At 40.3% G+C, this 26,858-nt stretch overlaps 1 protein-coding gene across 1 annotated transcript in view; it reads left to right on the top strand.

The window, feature by feature from the left end:
- CRYBG3 (crystallin beta-gamma domain containing 3) overlaps positions 1 to 26,858 on the top strand; it is a 64,869-nt gene that overhangs the window by 35,243 nt on the left and 2,768 nt on the right. Inside the window, exons 7-21 of the mRNA XM_035116450.2 lie at positions 5,182 to 5,326; positions 6,023 to 6,156; positions 8,120 to 8,234; positions 9,162 to 9,197; positions 9,828 to 9,961; positions 11,994 to 12,120; positions 13,441 to 13,583; positions 14,370 to 14,496; positions 15,219 to 15,251; positions 16,709 to 16,818; positions 18,246 to 18,372; positions 22,508 to 22,647; positions 24,348 to 24,471; positions 24,743 to 24,901; positions 26,170 to 26,329. Coding sequence (XP_034972341.2) covers positions 5,182 to 5,326; positions 6,023 to 6,156; positions 8,120 to 8,234; positions 9,162 to 9,197; positions 9,828 to 9,961; positions 11,994 to 12,120; positions 13,441 to 13,583; positions 14,370 to 14,496; positions 15,219 to 15,251; positions 16,709 to 16,818; positions 18,246 to 18,372; positions 22,508 to 22,647; positions 24,348 to 24,471; positions 24,743 to 24,901; positions 26,170 to 26,329 — 1,814 coding nt within the window. The remainder of the gene's footprint in view (positions 1 to 5,181; positions 5,327 to 6,022; positions 6,157 to 8,119; positions 8,235 to 9,161; positions 9,198 to 9,827; positions 9,962 to 11,993; positions 12,121 to 13,440; positions 13,584 to 14,369; positions 14,497 to 15,218; positions 15,252 to 16,708; positions 16,819 to 18,245; positions 18,373 to 22,507; positions 22,648 to 24,347; positions 24,472 to 24,742; positions 24,902 to 26,169; positions 26,330 to 26,858) is intronic.

The raw sequence follows: 26,858 nt of genomic DNA, 5'->3' as shown, positions 1-26,858 counted from the left end.
GTTAGTTAAAGATAAAAAATAAATAATTATCGCAAGGGAAAAAATAACATCATAAAGGGTAATAATATTAAATATAAAATAGACAACACAACAGAAAAAGCAAGTATATGACTAAATGAGATTGCACAGGAGTGAGGGAAGTGGGGAGAGAGGGAGGGGGGTAAGGAATGGAAGGAGGCAATGGTTGGAGGAGGGTATAGGGCAGGGGTGTCAAACTCAAATTAATCGAGGGCCGCATCAGCAGTTTGGTCACCCTCAAAGGGCCGGTTGTATCTGTAGGACTATGTGTCCACTGCTGCCAAGACCACATAACACTGGTCCTACATTGGCTCCCAGTACGTTTCCGAGCACAATTCAAAGTGTTGGTGCTGACCTTGAAAGCCCTAAATGGCCTCGGTCCAGTATACCTGAAGGAGCGTCTCCACCCCCATCGTTCAGGCCGGACACTGAGGTCCTGCTCCGAGGGCTTTCTGGTGGTTCCCTCACTGTGAGAAGCAAAGTTACAGGGAACCAGGCAGAGAGCCTTCTCAGCAGTGGCGCCCACCCTGTGGAACGCCTTCCCATCAGATGTCAGAGAGATAAACAACTACCTGACATTTAGAAGACATCTGTCAAGGAAATAAGCAGCTATCCTATTTTCAAAAGACATCTGAAGGCAGCCCTGTTTAGGGAAGTTTTTAATATGTGACATTTTAATGTATTTTTAATCTTTGTTGGAAGCCGCCCAGAGTGGCTGGGGAAACCTAACCAGATGGGCAGGGTACAAATAATAAATTATTATTATTATTATTATTATTATTATTATTATTATTATTATTATTATGACACTGTTTCAATTGTATAGTGCAGACTGAGTCCTTGAAGAGTCTCTGGCAGAGTAGGCAGTGGATCAATTGTCTGACTCGGTATAAGGCAGTTGCATGTGTTCACCCTGACTTGTATGCTGAACATTCTCCAGGACGTGAACCACAGTGACTTAGTGGGGATTCAGAAGACCAGTTGCTATGAGAAAAATAATAGCTCACAACTGCTCCATCACACAGTCATCACTATGTAAAAACAAGTGTGTGAATCATCCTTTTTTTTCTAGCTCCAACAAAGGCTGTAGTCAAGTGTCACTTTCTGAAAGTCTCAGTGATTACTATCAAATTGATATTGGCTGGACAAATAAAGAAATAATGTAGCAAAATTATTTCTGGACTGCAGATGGGATATTGTGTGCTTGACTATTCCTCCATGGGAATGGGGAAGAGATAATCAAATATTAAAAACAAACACACACTAGAAACCATCTTCTTCACTTTTAAATTTCTGTCTTGGGGTATTTTTTTAAAAGTGGAGGAGCATTCAGTCATGTAATTTCCCACAAAGCTGCAGTCTAATGGAAGTCCAGTTACCTGGACTTCCTGTTATCTGCTACTGGTGGGCTGGGTTTTTTTTCCTTTTTCTTATCTATAATCTGAACTTTGTTTGGCTTTCTGCTTTATTTGGTAAACTGGTTTTTAACATTTTGTATGAATTGCTGTGAATCTTTCAAAAACTCGCAAAACAGTAGACTGGGGTGGGGAAGATGAACATAAATTATCTCTGTATCTCTTCAGACAGCCACATATTTAATGTACGGCCAGCATTGTGATAAAGAAAAGCCATGTGGAACTGGGAGACCACACTAGGTTACACCTGTGCTAACCACTGGGCTAGGCTGCTTCTCAAAGTGCACCTTGAGATGCTTCAGGAACGCTGGGTTGACCTTGTAATTTCTACCTCTCGGCCAGCAAGAGGGGGAAAAAAGAGCAAAGGGAGAGGAGCTTCCCCCCCCCCATGGCGGCGGCGGCGCCACACGCGCAAACTGACCAAAGAGGAGAAAAACAAAATCTGAGCAGAGAAAGGTGGGGGGAGAGGCAGGAGGCTGCAGAATCGCTGCAGAGATGGGCAAACAAGCCCTGCTTCCTAAAAGCTTGGATGCTGTTGGCTTCAAAAAGGCTAGGAAGGCAACTGAGAACAACCGGGGAGTGGGGGGGAACCTCCACCCTGTTGGAAAAGAACACAGGAGAGAGACGGTGGGTGGGGTGGGGGATGCTGTTTCCTGTGAAAACCCTCCTTCCTCCATCACCACGCAGATTCCCCACCGCTGGCTGGGGCAGATGCAGGCAGCGGATCCCAAGGGCGCCGTGCAGAGGTGCCTCGGGTGGCACATACCTCCACCTGGCCCTCTCCCCAAAGCTCCATCCAGATGGTGGCAAAGGGCAAAGTCCGCCGCCCAGAGTTTCCGGTCTTTCAGCTGCACCCCTAAATCAGCCACCTCCCCGAGTTTACCCCCCACCCCAAAGCCCTGATTCCAAAGAAGCGCGTGGGGCTTACTTCCAAGTAGACTCGTAAGGATTGCACTGCAGGGCTGAGATCGTAAGTGCGCGCACACACAGCGGGTGGTGGCCAGTGAGACATACTCTCGAGTAAATCTACACACCCTTGCGCGGGGGTGGGAGCTGGGGGCAAACCTGGTCCTGTGCTCGGAGGTAGCCCCCGAAGAAGTTAACAAAGATTGAGGAGGGGGGGCTCGGGCTCGCTCGCCTCCCTCCCCGGTACTCTGGCGGCGGCGTCCTCTTCCTCTTCAGCCAACCCTCGACGGCGATGCCTAGCAGGGGGCACTTTCTCCTTCAGCATTGCTCGTCAGTCGCCTCCCTCGCCGGGGCGCTTCGCCCCGGGAGGGTTTGGGCGCCGAAGGAGAGACAGCGCCGCTCTCTCTCAAAAAGAAAGGCGCACAGGGGCACCGTGGGAGGGCGGCGGGCGGCGGCGGGGGTTGTGGGGGCAGGCCCAGGCCCTCCCTCAGTGCCGAAAAACTCCATGCTGGAGCATGGAGGCGAGGGGCGGGCCAGCTAGGAGGGAGGGGCGCCAGCGGCATGCCAGCCAATAACGCGTCGCCATGCTAGCCTAGCCCGCCCCTCACCTCCCAGGCCCCTAGCCCGGCAGCTTAAAAAAAAAAAAAGGCGCACCGGGGGAAAAATCAAAAAGAAAGGCACACAGGGGCGCCGTGGGAGGGCGGCGGGGGTTGGGGGGCAGGCTGAGCAGCGCCCCCAACCTAACTGAGCCCGCCGGCCCTGGTCCCGCCCTTTCCTCCGGAAGCGGCGCCCAGGCGACCGTGAGCGGCAGGCAGGCGGGCGGGCGGCGGGCCACATCGCGAGGTCTGGCAGCGGGCGGGCGGCGGGCCACATCACGATGTCTGGCGGGCCGGATTAGGCCCCCGGGCCTTGTCCTTGACACCCATGGTATAGGGGGATGAATTAAAGGAAAATTAAGACTGAGAAGCGCATGGTTTTTGTTTTTTAAAGATGCAAAGGCTTGCAATCAGCCAAAGTATAGAGCCCAACTTCCAGGAGACTGCGATCTACTTGCGGATTTATAAACTGGAGGTGATCTACCCCCGTTTTATTGGTGTTCAGGTCAGAGTTGTTTTTAGAGAGAGGAAATATCCCATTTTTGAGGTTAAAGTAAAAGTTCCTGACCTTTTTTTTATAATGAGGAAATGCTGCTAAAACTCCGTTCTTCATTCCACGAAGGGGAGAGGGGGCGGGGCCGGGTGCTCAAAGACAAAAGAAATGGAAAAGGAGATAGCGATCAACTGCAGCCTCCTGGGGATCGACCAGCCTCGCATTCATGCAGCCGCCGGGAGAGGCAGGGGCTGCAGCCGAGTGCTGCTTCGCAAACAAACGGGGGAAAGTGCTTAGAACCCAGAGAATCCAGCTGAAAAACATGAAGCAGCAACAGCAATTGCACACACACCATCCCAAGCCAGCACAGTAACCAAGTCCCAAAAACAAGAAAGGACTCAGCAAACACTGCTGCGGCTGGCGTTGCTGCTGCTGACTTGGGGAGCTCAGTGCTCTCTTCCACACAGCGCCTATCACTATGGCTTATTTTCGGGGTACGGTTTATATTTCTCAAATGCTTAGAAATGCTGCTATGGCTTATTTTATGACTACGCCTTAAAAAGGGGGAAACACGGTATATGTACCTGATTGTAGTGAAGATAAATCAGGTTCCTGAAGTATGCAAAAGTTAACAACAAATAGATAGATAGATTTAACTGTAGTTAATTGTGGTCCTATGGTGAAATTAATATTTTAATGAACATTTGCTGTTTTTCCATTGTTTGAATAAATACAATTTTGTGGATTTGATAGAGAAATGTAAATGCAAATTAACCAGTTAAAGCAGGGATAGTCAACCTGTGCCCCTCCATATATTGTTGATTTCCAGCTCCCACACACCAGCCACATGCCTATAGTCAGGGATAATGGGAGTTGCAGTCCAGCAATATTTGGAGGACCGCAAGTTCCCTAATTTAAGGGAATGTTCATTTTGAATGCTCGGTTTTTAAAAAAGAAATCTGAAATTTAAAAATATGTCTTATCTGAACTGTATAAAATACTGTTACATTTCTATTGCAAAGAAGAGAAAGTGAACAAGTGTATGTTAAGTTATAGAACACCATATTTTAGGCATGTGAATATATTCGGGAATTTTGAAAAAATTTTTTGTAGTGGGTTCATGTGCAGGAAAATGGTTTAAGGTATCCAGGTACACCTTTGAAACATAATAAAAGAAAGAATATACATATTGAATAACAAGTGTTGGAAGTGTCATAAAGAAGTGTGTATTTATTTCCATTTTTGATGGTTTTGTAAGTTTACTAAGCAATAGAAATGATTACTTGTAAGAGACCCATATTGGTTCCTCTATTTTTATTTTTACTAAAAAAATGTTCCTCTGGCTCCACCCGCTGCAGAGATGTGGGCTCTGAAAGCTTTCCACTGAAGTAATGTGGCCCACAGTCTGAAAAAAGTTACCAACCCATCTTACATGATTATAGCTACAAGACTATATCATCCTAAGCTCTGGAAAACAATATCTGTTCTTAATATTACTGAATATGAAGCTGAACTGTATTGATACACATAATGATGAAATTACAAAAGTACAAAAAAAATTAAAAAAATTCCTTCCAGTAGCACCTTAGAGGCCAACTATGGTAAGTTTGTTATTGGTATGAGTTTTCGTGTGCATGCACACTTCTTCAGGTACAGTGTAATAAAATGAACCATGGCTTCTTACTAGTATTGGTGCTATGTTAGCTACCTCTTGGTACATGATTACAGTGTTGTGCTTATTTTATTAATATAGCTGGATTATGTATGAGAAACCAGGATTCCTGGGTGAGAAATATGTTCTAGAAGAAGGAGAGGAGATGCTGAATGATCTATTGAATCCTCACAGTGAAAAACATCAAAAGAACTTCAGAGTTGGTTCAATCAGACAAGTAGTGAAGGTGAGTGCTCTCTGAAAAACAGATTCTACTGGCAATGACAGTAGAGTCCATTTCAATCCTCTCTGCTCCCATCCACCACCACCTGTTAATTCCTTTATTTTGGTTTAGGCCACATCCACACCATGCGCTTAAAGTCATGGCTTTCCACCAAACAATACTGGGGAATTTAGTTTGTTTTAAGGAGGGTGAGTGTTGTTAGGAGACTCCCCACAGAGCAACAGGTCCCAGCACCCTTAACAAAAGCACAGTTCCCAGAATTCTTTGGGGGAAGCCATGACTGTTAACATGTTCTAAAGATATGGTGCAGGTAGCATCCCTTTTAGAGAAGACTCGGAACTTCAGATACCTTTCTCAATCTTTCTTAATGCTGCACCTCAGACCTCCCTTTCCATATTGCCCATGTTAGGCATCTGCTAATGCAGTTGCTTTCGTGAAAGTTGGTTATTTTATAGTGCTTATTCTCATCACAGTCATATCTGACAACTCTTTAAAAAATGACCTCGGTGTAGCTCAGGGCACTGAAGCAACAATGGTTCCCCATCATTGTCAGTACTTCTCTCTGCTGTGTACCATTCTTAACCTCCCATTTGAAGCCCTTTTCATGGAACCATGTTTTATGGGATGTAAATAAATACAGTCAAGGGATGCATAGCTCATACAATCATGTTTCTTTTTGTTATCTGATGTGTTCTGCAGGATTGCAGTGTTCCTGAGATTGAGCTTTACCCACAAGACAGCACAGACCATGTTCCTGTCTGCATCCAGAGTGCAGTTGCTAATTTAGAAGAACTGGAAGTCAAACCACATACTCTTTTTGTGAAAGCAGGAGTGTGAGTGCAGGTTCCGTTATAAATACATCCGTTTGTGAACCTATAAAATGATGTGGCATGTAAAATGCCAGCAATCAACAGTTGCTGGCTGTTTATAAGGAGAAGCGAAGAAACAAAATAATGGGGTGTTTCAGAAAGCAGCAGAAATTTCCAATTTATAGCATAGGTTATTATTTTGCTTATACTCTCTAGGGGGGAAAAACCCTCATAAATTTAGGTTACATTTTAATTTAACGGGCTTGCACCCCAAAAGGCATTGTCCTGATTTTAAAATAACTGCTTTTCTAAAGACAATTTCTGTTGCCATCAGTGTAAAATAAACAGATTTGACTAAAATTAATTCTGTTTGCTAAAAAATTTCTGTATTCAGTACAACTATGGCTGCACCAAATCTTCATATAGCATACAATGTGCCACAATATTCAACTCTGAAATGTTCTTCCCATCAGTTTTTTTTGGCATTTCTTTTTCATTTTTTAAACCTAGTCATTGCCCCTCTTGACAGCTGCCACTGCATAATTTTTCTTTTAAAATGAAAAGTTTCTGGCAAGGATCACTTTTCCAGCACATAGCCACATATCCAGTTGGAATTGGCACCATTATTATTTTACAAAGTCACTTCAGAATGAGGGCAATGGGTTTTGGGAAGGAGGAAGTGCTGCAGAAACGTTTGGCCCTGTTTACTGCCTGCCTCCAAATCACAGAAAGAATACATATTTGCAAGTCGCCTCCACTTTAAGCTCAGCCTTAAATACAACTGTCATGTTGTCTAAAGCCATTGCTTTCATTATTATTTTTAATATGCTATTTTGTTAATGCTATTGCTTTATTATTGTTACCCTTAAAAGTAGCACAAATAAAATCTGCCTCGGAATCTTTAGAAGGGGACAACTGGCTTTTTGAGTCCGTCAAAATTTTCTGCTCTCTTTTTCAGCTATTTGAATTTCTGTGTCAGCATGTCAAGCCTTAAAGTAGCCTAACTATACACAGAATCATGGGACTAATACAGTGGTACCTCGGTTTTCGAACGTAATCTGTTCTAGAAGACCGTTCGAGTTTCGAAATGTTAGAAAACCGAAAACTCAAAATGGAAGCCTCAAAATAGAAATCTTAATACAGAAAACTCAAAACAGAAGCCACATTTCCAGTTCGACTTCTGAGGCACGTTCGAAAACCGAAGCATTTATTTCCAGGTTTTCGGCGTTCGAGTTCCGAAACGTTTGTCAATGGAGACGTTGGAAAACCGAGGTGCCACTGTTTTTTTCTAAATGGTCAACTATTTACAGCAATTATGCTGTTGAGTGGGTTCAGCATGGAGAGGAGACAAAAGCCAATATGATAGCCATCTTAAAATATATGAAGGGCTATCACATAAATGATGGAGGAGCTTTGTTTTCTGTTACTACAGAAGATCGCACCTGAAGCAATGGGTTCAAATAGTAAGAAAAATCATTCATACTTAGCAATTAGGATGGGGAATCCTGGTGGTATGAGCACTTTGACCATGGAACAAACTGTTCCAGGAAGAGGTGGACTCTTCTTCATTAGAGGTTTTTAAGCAGAGACTAGATGGAAGCAGAGACCTTTATGGAATTCTGTAGTAGTGAACTTCCTGCTTTGGGAGTTAGACTGGATGGCATTTAGAGTCCCTTCTAGCGCTCTCATTATATAATTATTTTTTGATGCTAGTAGTCAAAATAGGGCATTGGGCCTATTTTGTGTTCAGGGGCAATACACCTCCTGAATACTGAATTAAGCAACAGGATGAGTGTTGTTTTCCTTCATGCTTTGCTTATGGGCTTCCCAGAGGCATCTGACTAGCCTTGCTGGAGGCAGAATGCTGGGCTAGATAATTCTGCTGGAACAGATCAAAGGTTCATTTTTATTAATTAAACTGCACATGAATCAGCACTGTTGATTAATTTAATTGGGTTAATCAGCCACTTTCTCCTCATTCTAATAGATGGATTGCCTATTCAGACATTAATTACAAAGGAGAGGTGATGGTTTTGGAAGAAAACCACAGCCCATGTGAAATTTCAGCAGCTGATGTAAAATCTCTTCATCCGTTGAAAATGGTGAGGCAGTAATAGTTTTTCAACCAATTATACACCAATCCATCCCCTTCTGCAACAATCGTGCATCTAAATCAGAATCTATTCCATGTCTGAGCACCCACATTGACTGAGATCAGCCCAGGGTACAGATCTGATTCAGTACACCATCTTTTGAGTCTTGAAAAAAGCTAAGAATTAGCCTTTTGGTCAATAATTTCTCTAGATTAGACTTGACATTCTGTTTGCCTGGTGCTCCTGAAATGATCAGAACTAGATTAGAATAGATTTATAAAGTATTTATTCAGATTAATCATTAAAAAAAATATAAGATTCTAGTACCTAGTAGTTACTGCAGAGATCTGCACTATAATAGCCTCTGTTTGCCTTTATGGGATGTGATAATAGGTGGGGTTGGTGTTCTTAATATTCCCACAAAGTTTCCAGAAATGAAATTGCTGTTGTATGAATGAAATTAGATATGTAGTTGGTTTTGGATTCAATAGAAATCTAATTCTCTATATGCCCTATGAACATTTTTGCCACTGTCAGCAGCCATCTCCCCTCAAAACCTGCCAAAGATAGGAGTCCCTTCTGCAGGAAGTAAAGATGTTCAGGCCATGTGAATGCTGTCTTTCTTCATATTCACATGTTGAAGAATTCCTAATTCTTCTGGAACAATCAAGCACTCATAAATGTGTTTCTTATTTTGGAATCAATATTTAATGCCCTTTTAAAAGGCATGTTGATGATAACAACAGTGAGAGGAATAAAAAAGGTTTTATCCACTCTGAGCATGGAGAAGCTCTAATCAATATTATTCCATCCTTCAGCAAATTTTGAGGGCAGTTTGCAATAGCACTTATACATATTTGCATAGAACTAATGGAACTGAAACATGCATTTGAATTTTACATACCTGATAATTTGTTATTTTGTTTTACACTATAGGGTGGCCTGAAGGTTCAGATGCCTATGAACATTAAGGTAAGTATGGATCCTGGCAACAGTAAACTAATCTGTTTTTAAAGGCCTTCAATATCATAGAATCCTAGAACTTCAGGGGTGTCTCTTATGCCTAACTTTGCTATTCCTTTCTTAAAACTATGGGGTTGAATCTAGAGGTGCCCTTCCACAAATGGGAGAGCTTTTTCCATTCACAGATGTGACAGTGAGCCAGCGGAGGCTCCCACTTGAGAGAGGTTCAGGGAGATAATTTTTGCCATTTTCTTCCTTTCCCTCTGCAAATCCTCCACCATCTCCCACTCAATTCTAGAGGGGCCCAAAAATTCATAAAGCACAGGAAGCAACAGAGGGAAGTGGGGGGCGGGGAATGGCAAAAAGTGTATTCCTCCTGTATGAGCAGAATTCTTTTCTTGGGAACTCTGGATGAAAGCCCAGGTATTCATACAGAAGTTCAACTCAGATTAATTCATGCCACTTCAGATCATAACAGAACACATACAGAGCAGATGTACCACAATTAAGGTACCTGGGGTGAAAAAAGCATCAAATGATTGAAAATGGATAAGTAAGGATAATTTCATAGACTATACAGAACGCAGACCTGGATTTCAGAAATGTATTTTAAAGGATCAACTATTTCACATTCTGCAGATGATAATATATGAGACCCCATACTTTGGAGGATGGCATAAAGAGCTTTCTGAAAATACTGATTGTTTTCCAAACCTTTTTGAAAATCCTGATGATTTCCAGGGAATTGGATCAATACGTGTCATTGGTGGAATGTAAGTACAATTTCGTTTCCTCTTTAAAATTTCCTTGCAAATGTTCTCTGTGGCTGCCTTACCTGAGGCTCAAAAGTCCCTCATCTCATCTGTTCTTCTGCGAGCATAGGAAATCCCAACTCACCCAATTAACCCTGTGCCCTGAAACTCATCACAGTAAACATTAACAAATTCATTTTCCATTGAAATTGATGTCACCACCCATTTCTATTTACTTTGTCATGTGTGTCACTTTATTTAGAACATTTGGTGAACCCTTTAAAAAAATTACAATCCAGAGATGTTTACAACCATGTTTACATTAAAACTGTTTAACTTTATAAATAAGAATGTTATTAAAACAGTGGATAATAAACCATTTGGTACCACAACATAACAAGAGAAAATGCCTGGGTAAATAAAAAATGTAGACAACCTCACTGGGGAGAGTGTTCCAGAGATGGATTACCACATCTGAAAAAGCTCTTTCCATAATTATCATCTAACTCACTTCAGCTCAGAAAGCAAGGGGACCTGGAGAAGCATCTCTGAGGGGATTTTAGTGGCAGGCATTTAGGTACTCAAGGACCAAGTAGTATACAGTGGAACCTCGGTTTATGAACACCTCGGTTTATGAATTTTCGGTTTATGAACACCGCGGACCCATCTGGAACGGATTAATTCACTTTCCATTACTTTTAATTGGAAAGTTCGCTTCAGTTTATGAACGCTTCAGTTTATGAACAGACTTCCAGAACCAATTACACCCATGTTTCAGTTTATGAACACTTCATTTTAAGTACTTCACGGACCCGTCTGGAACGGATTAATCCACTTTCCATTACTTTCAATGGAAAAGTTCGCTTCGGTTTATGAACGGTTACTCCGCGGACCGTCTGGAACGGATTAATCCACTTTCCATTACTTTCAATGGGAAAGTTCGCTTCAGTTTATGAACGCTTCAGTTTATGAACAGACTTCCGGAACCAATTGTGTTCATAAACCGAGGTACCACTGTAGTGCTTTATAGGTAAGTACCAACACTTTCAAATTGTGATTGGAAATGGATCAGTAGCCCCTGTCATGTCCACTGGCAAACATTGAATCCCACCCTAAGTACAGTGGAACCTCGGTTTATGAACACCTCGGTTTATGAATTTTCGGTTTATGAACGCCGCGGACCCATCTGGAACGGATTAATTCACTTTCCATTACTTTTAATGGGAAAGTTCGCTTCAGTTTATGGACGCTTCAGTTTATGAACAGACTTCCGGAACCAATTACACCCATGTTTCGGTTTATGAACGCTTCAGTTTAAGTAGTTCGCGGACCCGTCTGGAACGGATTAATCCACTTTCCATTACTTTCAATGGAAAAGTTCGCTTCAGTTTATGAACGGTTACTCCGCGGACCGTCTGGAACGGATTAATCCACTTTCCATTACTTTCAATGGGAAAGTTCGCTTCAGTTTATGAACGCTTCAGTTTATGAACAGACTTCTGGAACCAATTGTGTTCATAAACCGAGGTACCACTGTATTAGAAGTACAGCATATGCCATTCATAAATGAATGGAAACAAGCAGTCTGGCATGTGATATTTATGTACAAAGTAATAAGTATGGAATAGTAAAGTAAATATGAAAAAAATGCATCGAAAGGTTGGTATAAATTAATTGAATATTAGAATGTAAAACTTAGTATAAAATACAAGGAAAGTGGTTTTTAGAAGTAATAAAAGCAGAAATTGAGGAATAAAAACTGACATATTTTTGTTATGGTTATGATTTTTCTTTTCTTTTCACCTGGATACCCTCTGATATTGTTTAAACAGGAGCTTTTTGTTACATGCATTAATACATAGATCATTTTGCATACCAATATGTTATTTCTTAGGTTTTTATTTTTATTATAGAAAAAGCTGAAGCCACTAGATCTGTTGGAACATGGTATTTTGTATGGATGGATATCAAAGTTGAATACTTAATGATTGTTGATATAGTTGTAGCACTCATTTATAACTATTATACTGTTTTTGCCCTGTGTGTTTTGCAGATGGGTTGCCTATGAGAGGGAACGATATAAAGGCCAGCAATACTTATTAGAGGAAGGAGAATTTGAAGACTGGAAATCTTGGGGTGGAGTGAGAAGTGTTCTGCTGTCTTTCAGATTTTTGCAAGCTGTAAGTACTTCTTCTGGTCCTCGACTATTTCCTTATTCAACTCACCCCCTTTCATTGGCATTGTAGATGAAGGCATACAGATGAATACATACAGATACATTTTTATAGTTTAATGAGCTTTTGTGCTTGGGAGGGTTGGTGTGATAGTTATAGTTATTTAAGTGATAATTCTTTATTCTTGAGTAAATCTTCCACATCCCTTGTAGAAAATCTGTTTCCATTTAACAGTTCTGCAAGTATCTTAACTATTTCAAAACAGATTTTTCTGAGACCCAACGGTCACTAAAATGATTTGGGGTGCAATTGTATTATCAGATCTATTCCTCCAACATCAGAGAGAGAGCTCTAATGTAAAAGAGGGAGGGCTAGCATTGGAGCCTCCCCTCTACGATGTCACTGGCTCAACCAACTTCGGCGCTGGGGCTGGATAAACAGTCTAATGCATGGCACCTTCGTGAGAGAAAATGGTTGTTTGTGTTCTACATAACTCTTTTTGGAGACACTTTGACATACCAATTATTCTTGAAAAGATGGAAATAGACAAGTTCCTAGGCTGAACCTGACTCAGATGTTTGAGTTAAACACCTCTGTGGCAGGCTTGTTGTTAACAGTTCTTTTTATGTAATGTTAAATGAGGCTGCAATCCCATCATCACTCATTTGGACCTAGATCCATAACATCTAGTGTACAACTGGTAGGTAAGTAGCTCTGGAATGGTGCCATAATCTTTCTTTTCTTTTCTAGCCACAGTCTTGAAATTGTGACTGCTGAATTCAAGCAAAGGGAGAGGAACACCATGAATAATATAGTTCATTGGTCTCTAGCAGGGGCAAAATTGTTGTAGATATTCAAACACTCATCTTTCACATATAACTGATTTCATTTAAGAACAAGGCAAACTTGCAATCGGCTACAGAACTTATACATAAAGACTGTCAAAGAATGTTAGCGATGTCAGAGAAAAACACACAAGCTGTATGTTAAGAAGGTGCTGTTAACATTTCATTGCTCAGGAACAATAATGGCATTTAATCTGCTTAGGAAAATATGTGTTAGCTTTGGATAAGGCCATTGTGATGATGAGCAGAAATATATGGAGGTGGAACTTGTTCAAGGAAATTCTGCAGGTCAAGAGTTGTGTGGCAACTGTCCAGATGACCTGATGAAAGATTCCTCTTTCTTTCAAAACGAAGTCAGCTCTAAATGTATATCTGAAGAATACTGTGGGTTCATTATTAAGTAACAGCTTTATGTTGTTTGAAGAAGGGGGAAAGAGAATCTTGTATCTAATGCTCCCTAAAATTTGGTTGGAAATTCCAGGACTTCATGGAGTCTGCAATAACACTTTTTGAAACGGATGAGGAAAACGGCAAGTCGTTGGACATTTCCAATCAAGAAGTTCCTGATTTGGAACAGGCTGGATTTGGCCCAGTCACAAGATCAGTTAATGTGAAGAGTGGAGTGTAAGTTGTGTTTCGAATCTTTGTGCAGTAATAAATAATTAACTTGCTTGCATTCCAAATCTTTATTTCTTTCTCTTCATTTAGTTATCATGCTCTGCTTAACCTTACAGGGAAAGTTACCTATATCAATGGCTATTGGTCACAGTGTCTATATTTTGCCTCCACTGTGTGCCAGTTAAGATGATATGATATGATATAATATAATCTTTATTGTCATTGCCCCTCTGCGGGAACAACGAAATCCACTCGGATAAGGGCACTCCACATAAATTTAAAATAACTACTGGTACAAAACATTAATTAAACAATACAATACAAAATGACAAGTAAAAATAAGATGACTTCAAAGTCCAGACTTTCCATTTAAGGCCAAAATTGCTCTAGAGAAGAAACTGGGAGAATGTTGCTATGCTCGGATCCTGCTTTGAGGCTTCCCTCATCTGACTGGCCACTGTGAAAACAGGATGTTGAACTAGATGGGTCACTGGCCTGATCCAACAGATTCTTCTTCAGTTCTTGTGATATATGATTGCAAATATAATGAACTTTTTGGCTTCATCCATAATGTATTTTCTTTTCGCTTTATAGGCTAACTGGGAAAAGCTGTCCAGTGTCAGATAACATTGAACCACAACGCATAAATTTTAAATGCCTATTTTAAATTCATATTTGATGAACCAATGAAGAATGGACAATTCTTTTAGAGCAGTATATTAATTACTAGTATATTTGACTAGCAGTCTAACGAATTTGAACCTCAGAAATTCTCTTGTGTGTCACATCTAGATGGGTTGCCTATCAGCAGAAGTTCTTCTGTGGAGAACAATACATATTGGAGAAAGGAAAATATAAATGTTTTTTTGACTGGGGAGGATCTAGTGAAACTATTATGTCAATTCGTCCAATTAAGTTGGTGAGTTATCACATTTGATAGGAAATGGTGTATCATTCGCTAAAAATACTTTATTGTAATAATCCATAAACCAATGAAACAAATATTTTAAAGCTCTTGTATAAAAATGTAATAGTGAATTCCATCTACCACACATAGGACTCGCACTCCCTTTGGTTTTGAAAATTATTTACAATTTTCCTATCATACGGTACTTTGATTTCTGTTGTTGTTGCAGATTGTTCTGAGGTGGAATCAAATTTAAGTAGTGTCAAGATGTGCTGTCATGAGGATATTTTTTAGAGAAGAATAAATTGTTTGTTTGGGCTAAAGGTCTTGATAAAATTTATGTTTCCTTCCCCCCCCCCGAAAGTGTGCAGTCAATCCCTAAGTTGTGTAGAGGGGGGAATTCAGTGTGCATACTCTGCATCAAGGGCATATCAAGCCAACCTTGTGGTTAAATCTGCTAATGACTTACAGAATATCAGTATTTTTGTATTGGTTGCGTGCACACACACACACACACACACACACACACACACATTGAATAAGCTTTCCCAAGTACCTGCAGCTTATCTCCTTACAGAGGAGAAAATCAGAACAGAATATGCCATGTACATATTATGTGTATCTATGAATCTCATTTCATTTGTGTAAAGTATGCAAGTAGAAAATGAAGTTGAGCTTCCAGCTTCTCAATAATATACTCATATTTCTGTGGTATATATTTCTGCTTTTTCTAGGAGCCACTAGGAAATCTTGAACCCAAACACTGGGTAAGTGCTTGTGAAATCATAATTATTAGCACCATTAATTTTGTGGGATATTGGGGTTAGATCAAGATTTACCCTTTTGTGAATGGAAGTTGCCCTCTGGAGGAAGCAGGTGCGGCTTTGAAGCCCCCCAGCACCACCACCCCGTGTATTCTGGGATAGTTCCCCACCCACTGAGAGCAGCTTTTCAGTAGTTAAGCTAAATAGACTGTTTCAAAGGAAGGAAACTTGTATTTAAATATTACACACACAGACACACACACACACTGAGTTAAAACTAAACATGAATGGTAATTCCTAATATAAAACTAATCCTGGGTTTATTTTTGCAAGCAATTTCCTCTTTCTTTTTACTGGAGAGAACTCAACTATTGTCCACTATTTTTTAAATCCCTGGTTGCTTTTCCAGTTTCTCTTGCTCTTTTGCCCCTAAGGGTTGGTGCCAATATTTTTTTAATTATATTTTTTTGCATCCTTACCAAGTTAAGCAAGTTACATGCTTACATCCAAAACTGCTGTGTTCTCTTGCTCTCTAGCAAACTTACATAATGTTTTTCAGTTGTACTAATGAGTCCATTCTCAGTTGACTAGCATTTCCTAGTCTACCCTGCTGGAGGCATACCCTGTGATGGAAGCCTACCACATTTTGTCAACTTCCAGGCCTAACTAGATGGTATATACTTTTGTTGCCAATTAGGCAGTGTACTAGAAAACTTCACTTTCTACCAAAATCTTGATTTAGGCTGCTTAACCTTAATTGCATTTAATTGGGAAAAATTATATTGCATACTGAGGGATGCGAGTGGCGCTGTGGTCTCAACCACAGAGCCTAGCGCTTGCCAATCAGGAGGTTGGCGGTTCGAATCCCCATGACAGGGTGAGCTCCCATTGTTCGATCCCAGCTCCTGCCAACCTAGCAGTTCGAAAGCGCCCCCAAAAAGTGCAAGTAGATAAATAGGTACTGTTCCGGCAGGAAGGTAAATGGCGTTTCTGTGCGCTGCTCTGGTTCGCCAGAAGCGGCTTAGTCATGCTGGCCACATGACTCAGAGACTGTCTGCAGACAAACACCGGCTCCCTCGGCCTATAGAGCGAGATGAGCGCTGCAACCCCTGAGTCATCCGCGACTGGACCTAACAGTCAGGGGTACTTTTACCTTTACCTTTATATCGCATACTGCACAGCTGTATTCCATAAATACAAACATTGCTAATAGTTTTCATACAGGCAACTGTTGTATCAACAAGTACATACTTGTTATCAGCAATCTTAGCAGAAATATCAGATCAGTTACAAATCAGCCATAATGCTATAGGGAAAATAACATGTTTTAAATACAATTTCTTTTTCTTTTTAAAACTTCAGAATGATAAAACATTGCTTCGCTGTGACAACTACTTATCATAATATATACATTTGTTTTCTAGTTTATGCATTTATGTGTTGAATATTTTTTTTAATAGCTTAAAGCTTTCAGCAGCACACATTTCAAGGGATCGTGTATAGATGTTACAAGAGAAGTTGCTGGTTTTGCATCATTTACACCTTGTTCTTTTAAGGTTCTTCGGGGATGGTGAGTTGATCTATTCACAATTTTTATTTTTTTATTTTTAATTAATTTTTATTAGAAATAAAGAAAATTGGTTAGAAACAATTGACATCCATACATACAATTGACATACATTCAATTAACAATTAACATACATGCCTCTTTCACCCTACAAATATCATACATACTCAAAATTATAATCAAGAAATCCCAATCAGTTTCATCACCCTCCACCGTCCACCCTTTGTGCTTGACTTCCAATCATCTAATCCATAATGTACATTTCTTCCCTATGTACCTCTTGCATATTGTATCCTTCATACATACATCTTACATTCTTTTTAATCAACATTTCGTTACATCTTACTTCAATTATTACACCATGTTATTTTATTTTCATCCTCTAATTTCTTATCCTCCTAATTTCTGATTTCAGGACTCCTCTTAATCTGTTATCAAATCTATTTTTTCAACATAATTTTTAAGATATTCCTTGAATTTATTCCATTCTTTTTCTACTTTTTCCTTCAAGACCCTTCCGATGTTTCCCATTAATCTTATCGTATTGTAGTATTCTATTAATTTTTCTAACCATTCCCATTTTGTTGGTACTTGGACGCTCTTCCAATTTTTTGCTATAACAGTAGCCTTGCAGCTACTGTTATATACAGATATAATACTTTGTCTTCTTTTTTCAAATTTTCTGGGACTATTCCCAGTAAAAATCCTTCTGGTGTCTTCTTAACATTCCCACCAGATATGAAAGATGGAGCCTACCGCTAGGTTGCACCGCCAACATGTATTACTTCAGTTTTTATTCATTTTGGCAATCCTGTCGGACATTAAATACCACCTGTGCTGTACAGTATTTTGAAAAAGTTTTTTTTTAGAGCATAACAAGGAGTCCATTTAATATCTTTCTGCCAAAGCTTTCCCCATTGTTCAAACATTATGTTCTTACCAAAATCTTGTCACCATTTGATCATTGAGGCTTTTACTATTTCATCTTTTGTTTAGTAGAATTAACAAAAGATGTATTCACAATTTTTAAAGCAGCTTGGAAAACAATTTCAATCAATTTTATTTATACCTTGAAAGTGAGAGGATTTTCAAGGCAGTTTACCAAAAAATAAATAAATGATAATGCTCTAATTATAATATTTGCTTATAAAATGTCTTGAAAATTATCTCTCTTTTAAGCTGTTAACTTTTCAGTAAGGGCATTATATAGTTGCTAAAGCCTACAGTCAGATTTCATGACTGCTAGTATCAAACTTCGTTGTATGCATTTATTTTCTGTTTATATACCACCAAACTTTTGTGTTTAGTTGTAAGTCCCTAGAATGAAATCAGTGTGTGTTGACAGATTTGTCTTCTGTTGATATTTTATTTGGAGAAAAACATAATAACCTATTACGACAGCTGACCTTTTCTTGGATTTATCCTTCTAGTTGGTTACTGCATTACCAGGGGGAAACTGCTGAGGATCAGTGTGTGCTGGAAGAAGACCTCTACCCTGACCTTACTTCCTGTGGTTGTCCAGCAGCTGCAGTCAAGTCCCTTAAGCCTCTTGAATATGTAAGATCTGTATTTAAAAGGTCTGTTTCATAGCCAGCCATATTCTGGGGAAGCCTATTAAATTCCCTGTAATTCGTATTCAGGGAAAATAGCATCTCGCAGAGAAACTGAAGAGTTGGGACTGCATATGTGCACAGATATTAGAGAGAAAACTTAACTTACTGAATAGTACTTTGTTTGGTGTGGTGGCAAGGGGATACTTTTTTAAGGGCAAAGTCTAGTGCACAGACAGGCATTGTTTGCAGTAAGTCCTGCCAGGGCCTCCTGCGTTGTGCTGACAATGGTCCTGTCCCAGTTTCATGTCTCTGTCAGAAGAAAGTGGTAATATGGGTAATTGACAGGGGTTTCCCCTCTAATTTTATTTACGGCATGTCTACTGCATGTTCCGGTGGCTCCGTTGTCCTGCATTTGGAGCAGTAGCAGCAGTGCAGGCAGGAAGCAACCATCTAATGAAATATTTGTTTGGATGTAAACAAATGATCTCCAACCTACAATTTGTGTCAGTGTAATTTGTTGAAAGGTTGCCAGGTCCGTCCATCCCCCAATTTCTAACAGAAAAAAAGTTCTGCAGCTTACCAAGTGATCCATAATAGCAAGAACAGTATTAGGTTATGATACAGCAATAGCTACACTTGTGTGGCGCTGCAAGATTCTCGTGACTGGCACCAAAATCCTAACTTATGTCTAATCAGTCAATCCTACTGAATTGAGTGGGGCTTACTCTTCGGTCATTGGGGTTAGGAGTGAGTGCAGCCTTGTTTAATGGGAAAATGATGTGGTGGCAAATGCAAAGTGGGTAGCAGCAAATATATACCAGGTTTATTATTTCCCTGCCATACTCACAGGCAATGATATAGGTTACCTGACTCGAGCCATTTCTAAACCTTCAGGTTAGGGGATAACTGAAGTTTTTATACGTTAAGTTGCCCTTAGTATGTATAAATTGCCGCAAGTAGACTAACTTTAGTACCATGTGGATTGCTAATCTTAATAGCTCTAAAAAGAAACTGGGGAACTGGTCCCCTTTGTGTTCAGCATTGTACTAGATTAGTTTTACTGTCCCTGAGTGTTTAAAAAAATGTTTTGAAATAGCTTTATAGCTTTCACCAATGAATAGGCTAATTCTTCTCATCTTATCGCCTGCCTATTCATGATTGTCCCTTCTCTTAGAGAGAGAAGGAGAATGGTAACATTTAAAGAATCAGTCTCTCATTTGGTCCATTCCTTCTATGTTTCTAGTGTGCAACTATATTGTCTTTTGGCTGTTTTGCAATGTCATTTTGCACTTATTAAATTCATACTGCTAGAATCCAGCTAATTTGAAATTCTTTGAAATTCGTTAAAATTTTAAGAGAGACTAGCATTGTTAAACCATTGTGTTGTGTCCTCAAGGGACTCTGTGGCAGGAAATTATGACCTCTGTACAAGGAGGAACGTCCCCTGGTTTCATTTACAAGCAACATGCAATTTAACAGTATCATGCACTTGCTGTTCTAGAAAGCTGCTTTTAGTAACATAGTTAGATGTTGATCTGAACACTCAAGAATGCAGTAATGGGCAGACATTATTTACTTCTGTGCACAATTGTTTTGAGCCTGTATTTTATACATTGCTTATTTTTGTGTTGCACTTGTTTTTATTTGCCGAGATGGCTTCTTTGCACGTGTCTACTGCAAAAGTAGAAGGGGACAACAGAGGATGAGATGGTTGGACAGTGTTCTCGAAGCTACAAACATGAGTTTGACCAAACTGTGGGAGGCAGTGGAAGACAGGAGTGCCTGGCGTGCTCTGGTCCATGGGGTCACAAAGAGTCGGACACGACTAAACAACAACACTGCAAAAGTACTTCATTTTGGCTAGAGAAAACAAAAATGATTCTTAAGCATCTCAGTCCATGCCCAGTTCAGCTTAGCCCATCCCCGATGGCTGATTGTTTATTTTATGAAGTGCTGATTAATTGATTATGCTTATCAGTACAACCAGCTTTTATTTGGTTTGTGTTGCCAACAGAATCTAAGGTCACATCACTTTTTTAGTTGTTTTAGTTGGATTTTTATTTTATTTTAAATCTGGCTAGGATTGAAAGTAAACACAAAATGATATAACAAAAGATATGTGATATTAAGCGTATTCATAATTACGGTACTAGAAGCTGTCACATAACAACTCATGATATAGCTTTGTCAATTTCTCAGTCCTTAGGAAAAAATAAAAGGATAGTTTGAGGAAGACTGTATGGTCCAACTCTCCAATTCTCTGATTCTATGAAAGTCTGTCATGTAGGTCAGAGTTAAATAGAATGTTATCTGTGGAACTGTCACCTGAGCATAAAATAATAGCCAGAGCTGCTCTTGTGCCTTTGGCAGAAGTGTAATAAGCAGGGATTAGCAGGAGAAGCTTTTCATGGGATAGAAATGATCATTGTTGTTGTTTAGTTGTTTAATCGTGTCCGACTTCATGACCCGCCAGGCACTCCTGTCTTCTACTGCCTCCCACAGTTTGGTGAAACTCATTTTAGTAGCTTCAAGAACACTGTCCAACCACCTCGTCCTCCGTTGTTCCCTTCTCCTTGTGCTCTCAATCTTTCCCAAGATCAGGGGCTTTTCCAGGGAGTCTTCTCTTCTCATGAGGTGGCCAAAGTATTGGAGCCTCAGCTTCAGGCATAGCTGCCAAGTTATCTCTTTTTTTAAGGGAAATTCCCTTATGCTGAATAGGCTTCCTCGTGAGAAAAGGGAAAACTTGGCAGCTATGGCTTCAGGATCTGTCCTTCCAGTGAGCACTCAGAGCTGGGACCTCCTACTGAGTGCTAATCAATTAGGAGTTGAAAGTGCAGATACAATGGCCAGTTTAAAAATTGCCGGCCCTAATTGTTTGACAATTCCACTCTGTGGTGGTGAAGAAAATTAGCTTTGTCAACACTACTACTCCATACTGATAATGGAATACATTAACTTACTAAATAATCAGTAGGTCCCTAATACACTGTATGATTATACCCCTCCTAGAAAATTGATGAATATCTTTCCTTCCAAAGGTTTCATTTAGCTTAGCAATCAGAATTCATAGTGACCCTATCCTCCTATATCTTACCTTTTTGCACCATTTGCTGCTTCTTTGTAAAGGAACCAAGGTCCTGTCTCTCTCTCACACACAACACAATCCTATGCACATTTACTCATTAGTAAGTTCCATGATGTTCAGTGGGGGTTACTCCTAGGTAGGCGTGCCTAGGACTGTTCCACAATCTCTGTTGTTGCTGACAAGCTTGCCAACAATTTTGAAAACTGTTCTGATCCTCTAGGCCAGGCTTCCTCAACCTCAGCCCTGCAGACGTTTTTGACCTACAACTCCCATGATCCCTAGCTAGCAGGACCAGTGCTCAGGGATGATGGGAATTGTAGTCTTAAAACATCTGGAGGGCCGAGGTTGAGGAAGCCTGCTCTAGGCTGTGCCATTGTTTGGCTATCTTCTACTTTCAGATTTTTTTCTCTGCTAGCCTTAAAATGATCTAGCAATCATGGTTAGCATGGTAAGAGCAATCCAAATATCAGTCTGTCATACTGGACACAGTTTGGATAAGTTGAAGATGTTCATGTTTTGAGCTCTAGTGGTGGTTCAGGGCTCTGCCACTATGGAATTCCTGTGTTCGTGTAAACCATGGGGTTAGTGGAAGCTACCGCTGGTAGTAGACAACATATTTCTCCCCCCCCAAAAAAAACCCAGTGTTTCAGAGGCCAGGAAAGGGGTAGAACTGGACCAGCCAAGGATATGCTGTATCCTAAGCTTGTCCAGCTTCTGGCAGGAAGCCAAATATGGGCTTCTTTGCTGTACTAGTCTGGACCTGGCATAGCAAAAAGGTGGTTTCCCCGCCTGCCCCCTTCCCCACCTTAAGCCCTTGGCATCATGAGTTGTGGGGCCCCAAATGCAGTTGTTCTGCCACTCTATTAAGCCTCACTGCTGGCTTCTAACAGTTTGCAATGTTCCTTAACTTGATTTGTTCAAAGCCAAATGTGCAGTGATACCTGTCCCTGGAGGGAGTTGTCACATTGCAAGCAGAGACACTAGTGAAATGGGGAAACTACCTTCACATTGACATTTGCTGTGCAGATGTTACCAGCTTTTCTCTTTTCTGTAGGTTTTTGCCGAGCCTTTGATCAGCCTTTTCGCTTTGGAGAATTGCGAAGGCAGAGAGCTGCACTTGCAAGAAGCAGTCAGTTCAGTTCTGAATAAGGATCTTCATTTTCTTACCCAGTCTATGTGGGTGAAAAGTGGACTGTAAGTATCACTTTATTCTACAGAGTAGAAGTCCTAACATTCATTGTGCCTAGGGTAGAGCAAGCTTTGGTTGTTTCTCCTTTGTTCCTTTACCCAGGACAAAGGGCAATAATCTCCCTCAAATAGTCCCAAATACCATAATGGCCCTGGATAGTATTGGATGGCATGGCAGAGTCATTCTGATACTTTCAAATGTTAAGTCAGGAACACACTTGCTAAGCTTTCTGTGTTGGTGGTCATATTTAGAGAATTTTAAGTTTCATGTGTCTCATAACAAAACTGGAAGTTGAGTCTGCGTGAAGAAGCTAAAATGTAGTGGGCAATCTGTACACATAGGAAAATAAATGTGAAGAGGGTTGAAGCAGCTTATATGCAAGCCTAGTTTGCTATGAGGGAAACTTAATGATCAGCAGCAGAATTTATATGAATTTTTGTTTCCCTATCAGATACCATGTCTATTTTAAAGTCTTCAGTGGACAATATCCAGCACCATGTCAGTCAATACAACAGGATTTCTGCCCCCCTCCATCTGGCCTACAGAGTCCTCCATTCCTCAGGAGCAATGGGGGGTTGGGGGGGGGGACTGCAAAGTTATTGCACAAGCAGGATTGACACTGTAGAGCATCATCTAGTATTTCCATAAGAAGGAATAAACTCCATGGAATAAATACTGTATTAACCCAAGTGCTTTTGGGGGATACACACACAGTAAATGTGCATATATGTAAACTTCACGTAGTGAAATGTTTAGTCTTGCAGCACTTTATTTTGTAATGGCAGAAGTGAAGATCAGAGGAGTTATTTGCTAACATGTTTCAAGCAGGACAGAACAAGCAAAAAATGCAAGAATAAATGGCTATCTTAGATAAAAGCATTTAACTTGTAAAACAGGAAACACACAGCCAGCCTTCTTTTAGAATAGGTAGAGAAGAAAAATGAAAACCTGCTATATAATAAATTTCAGGTTTCGAACAACTATGATGCAATGTCTGTTGTAAAATAAATGTTGCTCTTTAAACAACATAAGGCAATATTGTGCCTTGAAAATACCCTTAGAAGTTACAAGTATAGGCTACAATACCACATTACACATCCAAGGTATTTTTAAATGATGGAAAGGGGGAGTGTTCCATGAAGAAGAAAGCAAAAGTCTGCTGAACATATGCTAGGCTGCAACAACTAAAAAAGATTATCACTTAGAATTCTGGGGGAATATTTTTTTTAGGGTTGAATTAGAACTGAAATTAAAGTTGATTTGAATTTCTTCTGCCCATTCCCTTTTCCTTCCCCTATGATAGGGAGACATTAGAAAGATCTCTGGGGAAATGCCAACTTGCTGCCCAGAGCTGTTAAAATAACCAGAATCCTATCTGAATGGGAAGGTGATACTCCTTTGTGAACATCTGACGTGGTACAGTTTGGTCTGTTTCATTATAGTTGAAGTTGGTAAAGGCTGCTTGCTGTCTTTCCACACATAGGCTAATCAAATGTTTGGGTCCAATCTTGTACAGTACATGTCTATTTGGAAGTAGGCTTCCCTAAGATGTGCATAGAACTGAAGCTTTAGTGACTTAAAACTCAGCATCTAGTATAATGGGAAGCATGAGTATATTTTCAGTTAAAACACTTTACTGCATATTTTTGTCTAGTTGAAATTTTACTGCATTAACATAGTTAATTCACATTCTATTTTGAACCAGATGGATAGCCTATGAAGGGTGCAATTTTTTAGGGAAACAACTTCTCCTTGAACCCAGCAAGATTTCAAACTGGACTCAGTTTAGTGGCTGGAAAGTGATTGGCTCCCTTCGTCCTGTAAAGCAGGTACCAGTTGCAAAGTCTGTTTCTTCTCGCAGAATACATGTTGATCCTACATTTGGTAAATACAGGGAGTTCTTTTCTGCTGAATGGAACCTAAACCATGTCCAATTCTAGTATGCATTTAGTTGTGGAAGTACATTACCATTTTTATGCATGTGGAATGCAAACAGAGGTTGTATGTTTTCATCAGAAGGAAAAATGTATTTGTGCAGATTTGTAATAGAGATACATACTTGTCCCTGAAGTGTGTGGTAATTATTCTTTTCTGTTTCAGCCAGCAGTGTACTTCAGAATAAAGAACCGATCCCTAGACAAATACCTGACAGTTACTGGGAATCTAATGGATGCAAGAGCTACATCATTATGTCTTTCCGCATTAAATGGCAAGACTACTCAGATCTGGCGCTACTGTTCTGGACTTCTCAAGTCTAAGGTATTTTGCTAGCAGCTGAAACAGCAATGTCATGATCCTCAATTTTGTCTGTTTAAAGCCCGGCCATTTCTTCTTCTGCGCAAGTAGGGACCAGGATAATGTGATGGGCAGTGGAAACACTTTAGGTGCTTAGGAAAGCCGTCTAACCCTTCTTGCCTTTTTCCTCTCACAAGTCCATAGCTTGCTTCTTCAACAGCCCAGGTTCCAAACTCAATTTTCCATTGCATCCACAAATTAATGTTTCTAATTCATATGAATAAGGCTTTGAAATTGCAAACTTTCCAGGGTGAAATGAGGTAATGTATTTTAAAAACCAAACAGAGAGCACACTGTGTCACAAAAATATGGGTTTTGGTTTGTTTGTTTGTTTGTTTGTTTTAAATAGCAGCCTTCATGGGAGAACAATTATTTTGACTTCTGTATCATTTTCAAGTTCAAATGCATTAGCTCTGCATGTGATACATTTCCTTGCATGAATGTCTCCCTGGGAGAAGAACCTCTCTAAAAGTTACTTTAGTGTGTTTTTTATCATTGGAGTGTGCTAATTTGTACCAGACTTCTCAGATAACCTTTATCATGCATCTGCAAAAAACAATTGAATAAGGAAAATCATGCCTTCTAGCGAGTACACTACTAAAGATGCAATTGCCACATTTTGCTTTATGGTTGGGCCAAACCTGCCGTAATCCCCTCCTTTTTAAAAAGTTTCCTTCTTGGCAATTGTCCTGAGTTACATATGTTGAATTTGATAGCACTGTGATCACTGTCTGAGTTTGTTCAACGCTTAGAATTTGCGCCAGGTCCTGGGCACCATTTAAGTCCAATTGCCTTAATACAACTAGTAACAGATAGACCTGTGTCTGTAGAGCAGGGATGGCGAACCAGCAGATTTCCAGATGTTGCTGGAGAACCATGTTCCTCTGCCCCAGTCAACATGACCAATAATCAGGAATGATGGGTGTTAGGAGTCAAGCAACATCTGGAGAACCACAGTTTCCCAACCCCTGCTACGGTAGAGCATACCCATGCCTAACAATGAACTTTTTTTACTCATCATACTGTGCTTTAAACTGTCTAGCAACAACAGTGATACCCTGTACTCAGTGAATCAGTTGTTTATTTTGGTGGCATGATGGATCCAGCCTTCTTGTTGCTGGAGACTATATTTCTGCTACTGTACTTTTCTGTAGGGCATATCTCCATTAGAAATATGTAAATATTAGAGCCCACCAAGGCAACGAACAAATTCTTTCCCCCCATTTATCTAGGTTAATGATGCTTGCCTTGATGTCATTGGAGGCAGAGATGTTCCTGGAGCTAAAGTCGCATTGTGGGTAGAGCATGGGAAGGCAAGACAGAAGTGGATGCTCAACAAAGATGGGACCGTCAGCTCATACCTCAGTGACCAACTGGTTCTCGATATCAAAGGTAGACTTTAGCTATTGTTTTATATGCCCTTTTAACTTGGTACAAACATACAAGTCTTCACGCAATTGTATCTCACTCCCCTTTTAAGGCTCTTAAAATTGTCCAAATAATGTTTATAATTTTCCAACTTAGAGCAGGGTAGAACTACGCAATGAAAGTATTTGTAGGGGATCATGACAAAAATCCAAAGAGGTGAAAGCACAGCAAGTTAAAGGGTATTTGCCAGAAATTGTGACCCCATGTATAGGTGTTTATCCAATTATGCTAGAAGCCTATAAGCCAGAACAAGCAAGCTGTAGTGCTTGGTTTTAAAGGGAAGCATGGTGGAATGGAGAGAATCAGTGGCACACTATACTGTATCTGGGTACAAACGCTGTAGGAAAGCCAGGGGAGGGTTAACTGGAGGTGGTGTCACTGTGAAAATAAGATGCTGTGCTTAATTAGATGGGCCTTTGATCTGATCCAGCAGGACTCTTTGTTTTTTGTCTTGCCAGTAACAATGGTATCTAAAAGAATATTACTTTGCTCT

This window comes from Zootoca vivipara, chromosome 4 (genome assembly GCF_963506605.1).
Source record: "Zootoca vivipara chromosome 4, rZooViv1.1, whole genome shotgun sequence".
Classification (NCBI taxonomy): Eukaryota; Metazoa; Chordata; class Lepidosauria; order Squamata; family Lacertidae; genus Zootoca; species Zootoca vivipara.
The sequence above is the reverse complement of the archived record's forward strand: the minus strand, read 5'-3'. Positions and strand labels throughout refer to the sequence as shown.